At 34.6% G+C, this 12,717-nt stretch overlaps 2 protein-coding genes and 1 long non-coding RNA gene across 4 annotated transcripts; 2 read left to right on the top strand and 1 right to left on the bottom strand.

Annotated features, from left to right (window-relative positions):
* Window positions 1–254: 254 nt before the first annotated feature.
* LOC106117369 (uncharacterized) lies at window positions 255–1,125 on the top strand. The gene is made up of 2 exons (XR_001227876.1): window positions 255–458; window positions 850–1,125. It is a non-coding gene; the product is annotated as an uncharacterized LOC106117369 (long non-coding RNA).
* A 1,061-nt stretch (window positions 1,126–2,186) lies between these two features.
* On the bottom strand, window positions 2,187–7,322 carry LOC106117083 (CDK5RAP3-like protein). The gene is made up of 9 exons (XM_013311158.1): window positions 7,182–7,322; window positions 6,665–7,078; window positions 6,020–6,172; window positions 5,547–5,771; window positions 4,948–5,070; window positions 4,379–4,534; window positions 3,918–4,105; window positions 3,176–3,347; window positions 2,187–2,302 (listed from the first exon to the last, which is right to left on the bottom strand). Exons 1-9 carry the CDS (start codon window positions 7,185–7,187, stop codon window positions 2,231–2,233), a joined length of 1,509 nt encoding a protein of 502 aa, XP_013166612.1. The 5' UTR covers window positions 7,188–7,322; the 3' UTR covers window positions 2,187–2,230.
* A 173-nt stretch (window positions 7,323–7,495) lies between these two features.
* Window positions 7,496–10,953, top strand: LOC106117153 (leucine-rich repeat-containing protein C10orf11). Of its 2 annotated transcripts, none has more exons than XM_013311279.1 (6): window positions 7,496–7,650; window positions 8,143–8,259; window positions 8,943–9,077; window positions 9,564–9,674; window positions 10,071–10,220; window positions 10,632–10,953. In XM_013311279.1, the coding sequence occupies exons 1-6, from the start codon at window positions 7,628–7,630 to the stop codon at window positions 10,870–10,872; spliced, it is 777 nt and encodes a 258-aa protein (XP_013166733.1). In that variant the 5' UTR covers window positions 7,496–7,627; the 3' UTR covers window positions 10,873–10,953. The 2 variants fall into 2 exon arrangements, with proteins under 2 accessions (XP_013166733.1, XP_013166743.1); XM_013311289.1 differs by lacking the exon at window positions 7,496–7,650 and adding an exon at window positions 7,926–8,069.
* Window positions 10,954–12,717: the final 1,764 nt, after the last annotated feature.

Below are 12,717 nucleotides of genomic sequence, written 5' to 3'. Positions count from 1 at the left end.
TTTAAATCGATTGCCAATTGTTTAACCCTTACCTAGGTCAAACAATGGAACTTCGAAAAATTCCTCATCCAGCGAAATATTTTCAATATCTACTTTAATTTGTTTTATGCTAATAACGTATACAACTGATTACTTATAATTTTAATTGAATTTTAAGTCGTAAAACAACGTGATTCAGTGAGGAACAAGTTATAAGACGACATACGCACAAATACAATTTAAACATACTTTAGAACAAAATATTTTTTTTTTTTCCAATTTATATTGCTCACTGTGGAATCATGTCCATAATGCCCACACTAAAGAATAAACCTCACAATCGAATCGTATAATTAATACATCATGAGTAGAAATAATCGATTAGTGTTGCACAAAAAAATAACGAAATTACGATTGGAAATCTTCATTAAAGACAGTGGCGAAGTATTAAAAATCAATATTTTGCGTTTATTGTAGTCGTAAGTATAGTTTTTAATTTTTTTTTTCTATTTTTTTTAATCTGCAAAAAAAATATTTATTTAATAATGCTTTATAATAGTATCTTTTTTTCTTTTTCGATTTCATGAGAGACGTAATTTATCCTCGCATGCCTGATCAACATCATCAGCTCACTATACGTCCCCACCGAGGGGCTCGGAGCCTACCCTAAGTTAAGGGTGATTTGGCCGTAGTCAACCACGCTGGCCAAGTGCTGGTTGACTTCACACATATCTTTGAATTTCTTCTCAGATATGTGCAGGTTGCATCACGATGTTTTCCATCACCGTAAGAACGTGCATGCCTGATACCTAAACTAAATTAATTATAGCATATTAAATAAAAATACATTTGTTTTCTTTATTTTTTCAGATGCCAAAATATCATCATATTATCATAGTTTTATTGACATTAGCACAACTATGTTTCACTGCGACTATTCTTCGAAGAAATGGCGAAGTACCAAAGAATTGTGAGCCGCCAGAAAAGCCAATATGTGCTTATTATTTCTATCCATATTATTATTACTATCCAGTTATGTATCCATATTACTATTATTATTATCCAGCTTACATATACGGATAGAAAAATTCTATAAAACAAAACAGATTATTAATATTGTTTAAAATAAATTCATCCTGTATTCAACTAGTTTTCTTGGTTATTATTGAGGGGGGTGACGTCAGACGGGGCCGCGGACGAGAGCGAAAGCGTGCCCGTGGTCCCGTCCCGATGCGTTGGAGGAACAGAGGGGTTTAGTGGGTATGCCTCCGCTATGGCGGAGAATCCCACATAACTACCGCGTCCCCCCCGGGGCGCGGAGTATGCATAAGCATTCCCCTCTGAAAAAAAAAGGGGGGGGTGACGTGTGTCACCTCTGTGTGGGGGTGTGCGAGTGATGATGATGGGTGTTTATGTGTGTATATGTGTGACTGTGTAGTGTTTGGAAATTATGTAGAAGGTCACCTACATTACCATACGTAATTTGGAGTAATTTACTAATTTGTTCGTCATCATCCCTTGTCATAAGTTTTATTGAAATATTAGATTTATCATATTCGTGGGAAATTACCCCTAAACGAAGTCGTGTTAATTAAATTACAAAATAACTAAACTCACATTTTGATCAGAACAGTGAAAGTTATTTTTGATGCTTGAATTCGTACTTTTAGGTTAGTGTTGGCATGGCAACATATTTTATTTCTTAGATTTTAAATTCCATGTGGCTCTCTCATAAATTGATTTTTTATATACTAGCTGTCGTCCGCAACTCCATCAGCATGGAATTAAAAAAAACATAATTAGTAGCCAATGTGTTTTTCCAGACTATGTTCTAAATCTATACCAAATTTCAGCGAGATCTATACAGCTGTTTCGTAGATACCTTCAAACTGTCGTCTCTGAGGAGCGCCTACGGGTGCAGCGCCCCATTAGGGGCGCATTGAGGAGCCCTATTCTCGGGCTGGTCAGTGGGGCGTCGCGGTGGTAAGTTAACACGATCCCGTGGCGTCCCACATTATGGCTATGAGGGAACAGAGGGGTTTAGTGGGTATGCTCCCATTCGGGGAGAGAATCCCACATAACTACCGTGCCTTCCCCGAGGCACGGAGTAAGCCTAAAGCATTCCCCTCTGAAAAAAAAAAAAAAGATACCTTCAAACAAACAAACATACAAGTAAGTTAGGGATGTTTATATAATTAAAGACATAGTTTAAAAAACATATATTTATTATATGTACAAAAATATTATATTCTCATAGAAATTTCACTCCACCAATAACATTAACCGGCCTTCCCTTGTACTTCTTAGAAATGTCTGCCTCGATCTAGAAAATATAAAAAAAAACAGATTTTCACTTTAAAATGTTAATTAGCATGGTTTTCACTAGCGACACACGCGAGTCGGTGGTGCAGTGGTCAAGCACTTGACTTGCAATCTGCAGGTCCTGGGTTCGAATCCCGCCATGTACCAATGTGCTTTTCCATTTACGATTTACATATCTACATATCCGACGTTGTTACGTTGAAGGAAAACATCGTGATGCAACCTGCATATATCTGAGAAGAAATTCAAAGATATGTGTGAAGTCACTGCACTTGGCCAGCGTGGTTGACTATGTCCTAATCACCCTTAACTTAGGGTAGGCTCCGAGCCCCTCAGTGGGGACGTATAGTGAGCTGATGATGATGATGCTTTTCACTGAAGCGTCTAAATTCCATACAAACAGTCATACTTACAATTCTATATGAAAAAAACCACATAGATATTCGTAACATGATTTTACAATCTAAGTGAAAATGGTACAGATCTTTTATTTAAAAGCAATAGAGTAAAAAACATAATATAATAGATGTTGCCCACGACTCTATGCTTATGCCTAGCCTATGTGTTCTTCCAGACTATCTTATACATCTATGTCAAATTTCATCGAGATCCATAAGGCCGTTCTGGAGATACCTAACAAACATCCATCCATACATTATATTTGAACATATTACACTAATGTTTACATTATCTTACTTATAAATGCGAATGTTTAGATGGATGGATGTCTGTTTAAAAATATCTCCGGAAGGACTTAACGGATCTTGTTGAAATTTGGCATAGATGTAGAAAAAATCTGTAAGAACACATGGGCTACTTATTAAGTTTTTTTATTCAGGCGCCAGCTAACCTGTAATATAATTAGGTACATTACCTGTGCCTGCAATTCTTTAGTGCGTTGTATAATTCTCGCGAGCAGGGGGCGGAGGTCCGCAGCGCGCGACTCCGCCCCGCGCCGGCGCTCCGCCTCGCGCTCCGCCAGCCTGCACATCTTGCTGCACACTGACAGCTTCTGTTCTAACTGACCACTCAACACGTCCACGTATCTAAAGTACATCAAAAATATGACTATTTATTAATAGTATTCACAAGGACATATGTCTAGGATAGATTAGGTGTAATCGTTGCTTGTAAATAGCGGTCTGTCGATTAATTCTATTTCTATTATTAGTTCTAACTTAAAAAAGGTCACATAGGCACAAAATACCACAATTTATAACCTGCCCAAGCCTTTTATAGTCTGTATAAAGGTTATGCCACAATTGCCGTCAATTTCTAGCCATTACAATATAAATATAAGAAAAAATATTATAGTGTTTTAAAAAAAAATTGGCACACTTCATAACTTCCAAAAGCGTCAACACAGATACAACAGAAAAAATGATATAAAGTAGATTAAATCATCGGATTATCGTTTTAATATTTCAGTATTCAATCATAATAAAAACAATTAATAAATATAACTACACTGTCTACACACGGCCACACCAAATAGAGATCTGTGGTCTCTGTCTACCACTCTGGGTTAGAGACGTGAGGCGTGAGTCGCGCGCGCGTGTGCGGGGAGTGGTAGTGTGGGAGTGGGGGTGATGGGGGTTAGTGTGTGTGTCCTGTACCTGGGTGAATGTTTAACATTATGTAGATGCAGTATATGAGGTGCGGTGAGGTCAGCGGCGGCGCGCTGCACGGCACCCAGCATGCCCCCCAGCGCGGCCTCGCTCTCCGCCGGCAGCTGCTGCAGCAGAGAGAACGTCTGCTCCACAGTGCTCGTCTCGTACACGCGCATCTTCAGGAACGACTCCAACTAGAAAAGAACCACACACAGTTCGATATAATCAACAAAGAAAAAAATATTCGAGGTTTTTTTTTCAAAAAAAAAAAAAACTTATTTTAAAGGTTAAGCAGAAAAACAATTATTTTCGATTACAGTGAACACACATGTCAACGGCTAACGACAATAAACTTTGGTATACATATAGAACATAGTCTGGAAGAACACATAGGATACTTATTATGTTTTTTTAAATATCGCGCGGACGGAGTCGCGGACTACAGCTAGTATTATATAAATATATACCTCAAGCAGTTGTTCAACAAGTTGATTACTCGTGGTAGGATTGTCCAATAACGTGAGAGCCTCCCTGCCCTTGGCCACCCCGCCCTGCAGCCCAGCCTCCTCTACCACAATGCCGGACTCCTCCAGAGATATGTTGGCTACATCTGCTGAGAGATCCTGACACAAATATTGTTACAACCTGACTAAGGCAAAACTTTTTATATCAAAAACATTTAAAAATATTTTATGGGTAATGACAATATACTATTATATATATGTATTTTATTTCAAAATACTGCTATATGCGAAAGTTTAGATGGATGGATGGATATCTGTTTGTAGGTATCTCCAGAACGGCTGTATGGATCTCGCTGAAAATTGGCATAGGTGTAGAACATAGTCTGAAAGAACACATAGGCTACAAATTGTTTTTTACGTGTGGATTTAGTGATAGACGACAGAAATTTCATAATATATTTTTTTAAGCTTTTGAACTGCTTCTTATCAAATACTATTTACCTACGGAAATTTATATTATGTTGTCTATTTCTATATAATTTATGTTTCTTTCTAAAAACAAAGATACTTACAACATCTGTAGGCGCAGCATCAATATTCCCCCAGTCAATCTCTCCGCCAGTATCACCTTCTCCAAAGTCAATAGCCGACGTGTCTATTGCTCCAAAGTCTATGGCATCATCACCAAAATCTATCTAAAACAAAAATTTTATTTAATTCTATAAATTGTTCATTTTAAAAAAGATAATTTTTTTCTATCAATAAGCAGACTCCTAGACTATTAATTTTTTGTTGATTATTGGCCTTTCCTAAAGTATGTTAATACTACACTCAGAGTGATTTAATTATTACATAAGCATACTTCTTGTTTATTTATAAACAACTGAGTTCCAAACAAATTTATTTGCAAGTGTGAGTTTATTTATGAAATTTATTATTTATTTATTTCTAGTAAATCTTTGTAATATTATTAATGCAAATGTTTGGATGTATGGATGGATGGACAATAGATATTTTTTTTTAAAGTATCTTCAGAAAGACTGCATGGATCTTGCTTAAATTTGGCATATACATAGAACAAATCTTGGATCAACACATATGCTACTAAATAAGGTTAATTCCATGCAGAACAAGTCGCGGGCAACAACTATTAAACATAAAGTAAAAATACCTGATCACCAGCCGCCTTATCATCATCCACTTCAATATGAATAGGATCCAGCTCAACACTGAGTGGTGCTTCACCGTAAGTCCATTCATAAACAGTTGTATTGCCATGTTCCACCATAAATTTCAATAACGGCAACACTTGCGGTGCTTCATCACCAAGAACATATTTAGTAAAAGCTGAATATAATTCTATAGCTGGTAATATCGGTTTCAATGATTTACCAATCTACAATGAGAAGAAAATACAAATTAGAACAAACAGAAATCCAAAAACTATGTTCGGAGTTTATAAGAGTGAGGTTACACTGCCAAAAATACTTGCAAAAACATTGCTGTCTTTATAAACACTGAGATCATCTTATAAAAAAATAAAAAAAAAGTGTTTTTGCATGTGTGTTTGGTAGTGAAAACTCAGTGTGAAACAATATCCTCCTAATTATTATTATGAATAATTATTTAAATGTTGTATCTTACCTTGTCATACAATTCTGGAAGCTCTTGCAACCTTTCAACTAATTCCTTCTTAATTTTATTCCCCTCAATTCCCAACTGTTTGCATAACGTAAGAAATTCTGATTTGCTTGAAGCTTCATTTTTTAAATATTCCAAGTGTTTTTTCTCACAATCCTGTAAATTATGTGATAAATAAAAGTTTAATTTTAATTAAACAGTTTTGATACTTGATGATTTTTTTAAAGTAATTGAACAGTGGTAGAGCCTGCTTTAACATCTTCGCACGAATCGGCCCGGCTCGCCCGGTGAAATACCACGACCCCATAGAAGACAGGTGTCAAGTGGAAGCAATTCCGCGTTTCGTCTGATGAGTGTGCGTCCCGGAGGCCTAATTTAGTCCTCTTTCCCTTCCCACCCTTTTCCTTATAAGGATAGGATGGGAGGTGGAAGTGGACTTTCCGGATGAGAGGATGCATGGAAAGGGAAAATATTTTTTTTCTGTGCATCCTCTCCTCCGTCGATTAAAGGTAGGCAACACATATGCAGTTGCATATGTCTATGGGCAACGGTCATTCCGCTATTTCAGCGATTTCAGGTGGCCGCTCGCTCGTTTGCAACCTTATGATATAAAAAAAAACACACATTCACAAAACTGAATTAACATACCAATTGTATTTGCTCTTCCTTTGCAATTTGTTTCTTTAAACTAGGTATTTCATAATTAATATTCCGAACAAGCATCTGTGCAGCCTCAGCCAGATATAAATTTTCTTTTTCATAACTTTTAACAACATCCAGCCAGTCTTTCATCCTTTGAGAACCATATCTTCCAAAGATATTTTTCGTATCCGCTTCAGTTTGCTTTAAAATCTCTATGATTTTCAAGCAATGGAAATAATTAATATAGCTTCCAGATAATAAAGTTGCTATATCGTCATGTACAGGCATGTCTTGTATTGCATTGTTAATTTTTTCTCGTACAGCTATTATGTTCTTTTGCCATTCTTTATTCACATGTCGACGACTAACTAGCCAGTCCTGAAGCTTTCCTATGTTAATATCAATAGGAATATTACTTTCCTGAAACAGAATTAAATTTTTAAAGTATGTTTCGTTACAAACATCTGATTGACAGATATTTCATTTAACATAGTAAAGTTTAACATTTTCTTTAACTACTTACATCCATTATTTACGTTTCGAATTTGTCCACGCCAATTTTGTTAAAAGGATACCATTGATATTACAATATAATCGTATAATACATTCGTACTTTTACAATCCCGATTTGCAACTCGCCATATGACGTGTCAACTGATGTCAACAAATAGTTGTCAAATTTGACAAATGGAAAAAATGTGACTATATATTGTTTACAATTCATATTTCTAATGACAACACTGAATGATCATTGACCTCGTTTGATAAGAAAATGTAAACAAAACAAAAACCAATTTCTTATCACAGGGAATAATTATTAGTCGATAACTATAGTAATTACGTGTGTCGCATCGAAATAATGTGGTTCTAAGGTCCTTGCACTTTATTTACAACAGTGTCATTATTTTTAGATTAAAATGTTCTTGTGTGATTAATTATCTCTTATTTGTCAATAAGCTATTAACAATCATGGAAAATAATTCAATGAATCAGTAAGTAACCTATAATACTTTTATACAAAAAGCAAGTAAAGTAGTACATTTAATAGTAGATTAAATTTTTTTGGGTTGTTACTTATATAAGAAAAATCTATTCTTCTTGGGATATCGTAAACTTAACAGCAGCCTCTCACCATTGGGATAGTAATCTATTAAAACGCTATGCTAAAACGTAATTTATAAAGTAATAAAGGTTTTCGGGGTGCCACCAAGACAGAATTGTGTATGACAATTGATAAAAAAATCAATACAATTTTAGAAGGCAACATCGCAATTTGGTAATGTTTATGTCAATGTCACCGATTTTAGAACTGATGTTGAATTTGTGAATATTTTTTTAACATGTTTGATAATTGTTATCTTTAATCTTGTTATTAACTTTATACCAGCTTCCAATTAATTTGATCTGAAAAGTATGCTTAAACATGTTATAATAGAAATTAACCGTTAGAGTCAAATTACTTATGTTGGATATTATCTCCGTAGTTTTGCAAATGCCACAAGTTACGACGAAGGAGTCGAAGAAGTAAATTGGTTTGAAGATGTTATTGTAGATTCCGTAACAACCATGGCGCAAGCATCCTTACCTCCACATCTTATCGCGTATGTTATCGTGTTTTGTATTTTCTTTAAGCATTAAGAACATAATTTCGTTTAAAATGAAGACAAAATTAATATCTAAATTAACAGTGGTAGAGCCCGCTTTAACATCTTCGCACGAATCGGCCCGGCTCGCCCGGTGAAATACCACGACCACACAGAAGACAGGCGTGAAGTGGAAGAAATTCCGCGTTTCGTCTGATGAGTGTGCGTCCCGGAGGCCAAAATAAGTCCTCTTTCCCGTCCCGTCATATTTCTTATAAGGAAAGGATGGGAAGTGGAAGAGGACTTTCCGGATGAGAGGATGCATGGAAAGGGAAAATATTTTCTTTCTGTGCATCCTCTTCTCCGTCGATTAAAGGTAGGCAACGCATATGCAATTGCGTATGTCTATGGGCAACGGTCACTTCGCTATTTCAGCGATTTCAGGTGGCCGCTCGCTCGTTTGCCACCTTATGATATAAAAAAAAAAAAAAAAAAAATTAAATTTATAAGCAATCTTGTTCTATTAAAACAGATTTACTTTACTTTCCATTAAAAAAAAAACTTGTTTTACAATTCGAGTTTTTTAATTACGCACTTTTAAATAAACAAGAAGTAAGACACGTAATCATGAACAAAAAAAAATTAAGGTATATGGAAGATAAATCGTAGGATGTTTTGAATTATTTTGATTTACTTTTTAGTTCACCAGATGGTTGTGTTGATGATGATACCAGACTAACTTTAGCCTATGAGAACCTCTATGAAGTTCCAAGAACAATTGTTGAAAGATTCTCTGATCATATTAAATATCTGGATATCAGTCATAACAAAATTACGTAAGTAAAAAAAACAAGTAAATTGTTTCTTTCAATATCAAAATATTAAACTGAAATTATAACATAACTTATAATTTATAAATTATAATCATCATCAGCTCACTATACGTCCCCAGCATGGGTCTCGGAGCCTACCCTAAGTTAGATGATTAGGCCATAGTCAACTACGCCAAGTGCGAGTTGGTTGACTTCACACATATCTTTGAATTTCTTCTCAGATATGTGCAAGTTGCGTCACAATGTTTTCCTTCACCATAAGAACGTAGGTTAAATGTACATAAGTAATTCGGACCCAGAACCTGCAGATTGCAAGTCAAGTGCTTGACCCCTGAGCCACCGATGCTCTTATATGTATTATAAAGCAACAAAAATACAAAGTATAAATTATAACATGTTATAATAACTTTAATGATGTTATTGTAAAGTGTCGGTGATTAATTTCATTTAATTTAAGACTATGCTACTATAGATAAATACTTATTTCAGTAATTTAGATGCTGTAGTACACTTCAAGCATTTAACATCTCTGATAGTGGATACAAATCCAATCACAGAGAACTGCATCTTACCTCCACTACCTAAACTGCAGCTACTATGGTAAATAAAACATATTAAATATATTTATATCTAACTATAATATATATATTAATTAAATTGGTGTGTCTGTATGTGATATTGAAAAATATATGTATACAAGACACATTTATTTAACAAAAAAATTATATGTTTGTTTTTAAGTCTGAATGGCCATGTACTTTCCGGGTAATCTTTAGAATGGCTAGACTTATTTTGACATTGCAAGGTAACTCTTGCACGCATATACACAATTTTTTTCTGTGCATAGATTAAAAAAGTCTGCACTTATGTATAATTAGTCTATTAATATGAGAGAGAATTAGTGTTTCATTAAATTCAATTATTTTGATAAATATAATAATTGGTTCTAAATAAATAAAAAGGATTTTATGAGGCATTTTTACCATAAAATTTCAGGTTTAATCACTGTAGAATTTCATCCCTGTACCCATGGGCAGGCAAATTAAAGGAATCCTGCCCCAATTTGGAATATCTGAGTTTGATGGGCAACCCAGCTGCACCGAGTTACTTCAACGGTGGCACATTCTATGAATATCTACAGTATAGGCATGTCCTTTTTTAAATAAGTATATTATTCCCTATGACATAAAAAAATGTTTTTTTTTAATTTATAGTTTTGTACTTTTAAAATAACTTTTAAGGCATAATAATGAGTGTCAAATGACCAATAAAATTTTGTTTTAATATTTCATTTAAATAAAGTAGCGGTCACCCACGACTCCGTCCGTGCGGAACTAAATAAAATACTTAATACATACTTAGTATCCTACGTGTTCTTTCATATTATGTTCTATATGTATGTCAAATTTCATCAAGATCCATTCAGCTGTTCCGGAGATACCTTCAAACAAACATCCATCCATCCAAACATTTGCATTTATAATAATATTTAACCCATTAAATATTTAACATTTTACTAATACAAAATTATGTATGAAAATTTTTTTTTTTTTTTAGATTATTCCTAATCTCAAAGTTTCCATCGTTAACCCATCTGGACGATAGGAAAGTGACTCAAGATGAAATAACAGAAGCTAACCGTCTCTACAAAAGACCATTGGTAGAGAGACTGGTTGGTCCAAGATCGGGTGGACTGAACCATTTGATCCACAGCTCCGTCTCCTGGAACGCCTTCCAGAATAGAATAAGCTCCCTCTGGACGAAGGATAAACCGGGAACAAAGAATCTGTTGATATGACACCACAATATACAGTAAATATCTAAATTTATTTCACAATACTATTTAAATGATATATAAACACGACTAAACACTCACGTATGAGTGGTACTGGTATTATTTCGCGGACGTGGCCCGTCGCTCACTTGTGTCGCGAGCCACTCATCCTGATGAAGGGCCCCCGATGGGCTCGAAACTAGTCGGTGCCGCCACCGGTCGAATATACGTGAGTGTTTAGCCGTGTTTATATATCCGTTTAGTATAGTGTCTCACGAAAGTTTGAATAATTTACTATTTAAATGATTTAAATAGATTACTATTAGTGATATACAGTTGAACCTTGAATAAAGAGAATGTGATAAGTAAGAAACCTCTATAAGTGAGATTCTTTGTCCGATCCTGGTTATATTATAAGTAAGAAAAATATCACAGTCCTTTGGACTCTAGATTATCAAGGTTCGACTGTACATAGATTTGAATGTAGACAATACATTTCATATTATTTTCTTAATTGTTGCTGTTTTGGAACTTTGGTGCTGTTTGATTTATTTTTATTATTTACCGTTGATTTCTGAATTCAAATCTCCACAAAATGTATCGTCATCATTATCTTTGACAAAAAGGAGATAAGAATTTTATACGGATGTTAGTTTCAGAAACTCACAGTAAATGAGTTTCTGAAACCAAAATCCGTAAAAAAAACTAGTAATAAATGTTATAATATTAAACCTAAGTATTAATTGATAATATTAGAGTACTAACGTTCTTACGGTGAAGGAAAACATCGTGATGTAACCTGCACATATCTGAGGAGAAATTCAAAGATGTGTGAAGTCAATCCGCACTTGGCCAACGTGGTTGACTATGGCCTAGTCACCCCTAACTTAGAGCAGGCTCCGAGCTCCTCAGTTGGATATAGTGTGCTGATGATGATGGTGTCCTCTGCCTAACTGTTTAAAAACCTATATTATCTATGATTCTCTATGGTAAATTTTTTGGTCATAGTTACCAGATAAAGGATAAAAGTTAGTAATTTACTAATTGTGTTTTCATGAGCTTTTAGTCAAAATGAATATGGTTCTTCCAGAAATATTATAATTAAATTTGACTATTTGAATGTGTTTTTAATAGTTTAAGGGTTTTATATAATTAGACATGTTTGTGATAAATTTGACCTTGATATATTTTAGATTTCTTATAGTATGCTTTTATTGAGGCATTTTTAATTAAGCCTTTAATTTTAAATGTTAATTAAGTTTTTTAGTGTCAAATTATGACATGACAAATGAATCCGGTGACGTCATAGTTCATCTACCTATATAAAAAAGTTTGCAATACAGAATCTAAGTAGAATAATAAAGCAGACATACCACAATAATCTTAATGTGCGTTTCCACTGACTTAACAAAATAGAAAATTACTGTTATTGGTTTCCATTCCATGAAACTACAATTTGTTTGTTCCTTTGAATTTGTCAGGCGAGTGGGTACTATATTATCGTGAGCGACAAGGATGACAATATTATATGTTTATATTACTGTTTCGCTAATGGAAACGTTAATAATATTCCAAAATATAAAATTAGTAAGTTTAAAGCATTCTGATATATCTTCCTGTAAATCTTAATGAGTCGGCTAAAAAGGCATTTCCTAAGCCTGTCATTTCTGACATTTGCCCATCTATTGAGATTTTATTGATCATAATAAAAAAATCTCGCATTTAAAATACCAGCTGTCGCCCGCGACTTTGTCCGCGCGGAATTAAAAACTTAATTAGTAGCCTACGTGTTCCTTGAGATTATGATCCGTATGTATGCCAAATTTCGTATACACCAACCACAGATTACAAAATCGTAAGGTTGGTGAT

This window comes from Papilio xuthus, unplaced genomic scaffold (assembly GCF_000836235.2).
Source record: "Papilio xuthus unplaced genomic scaffold, Pxut_1.1 DF829567.1, whole genome shotgun sequence".
In the NCBI taxonomy this organism is placed as follows: Eukaryota; Metazoa; Arthropoda; class Insecta; order Lepidoptera; family Papilionidae; genus Papilio; species Papilio xuthus.
Note: the sequence above shows the minus strand (reverse complement) of the source record. Positions and strands in the feature narration are given on the sequence as shown.

What these genes read in the sequence shown, in the direction of transcription:
- LOC106117083 (XM_013311158.1), bottom strand. An exon ending in AGGAAGAGCAAATACAATTG is followed by an intron (nt 6,173 to 6,664) that starts GTATGTTAATTC and finishes CATAATTTACAG; the next exon opens with GATTGTGAGAAAAAACACTT. An exon ending in TTGTTGAACAACTGCTTGAG is followed by an intron (nt 4,106 to 4,378) that starts GTATATATTTAT and finishes GTTCTTTTCTAG; the next exon opens with TTGGAGTCGTTCCTGAAGAT.
- LOC106117153 (XM_013311279.1), top strand. Translation starts at nt 7,628, where the DNA reads ATGGAAAATAATTCAATGAATCA. An exon ending in GAAAATAATTCAATGAATCA is followed by an intron (nt 7,651 to 8,142) that starts GTAAGTAACCTA and finishes TTATCTCCGTAG; the next exon opens with TTTTGCAAATGCCACAAGTT. An exon ending in TTACCTCCACATCTTATCGC is followed by an intron (nt 8,260 to 8,942) that starts GTATGTTATCGT and finishes TTTACTTTTTAG; the next exon opens with TTCACCAGATGGTTGTGTTG.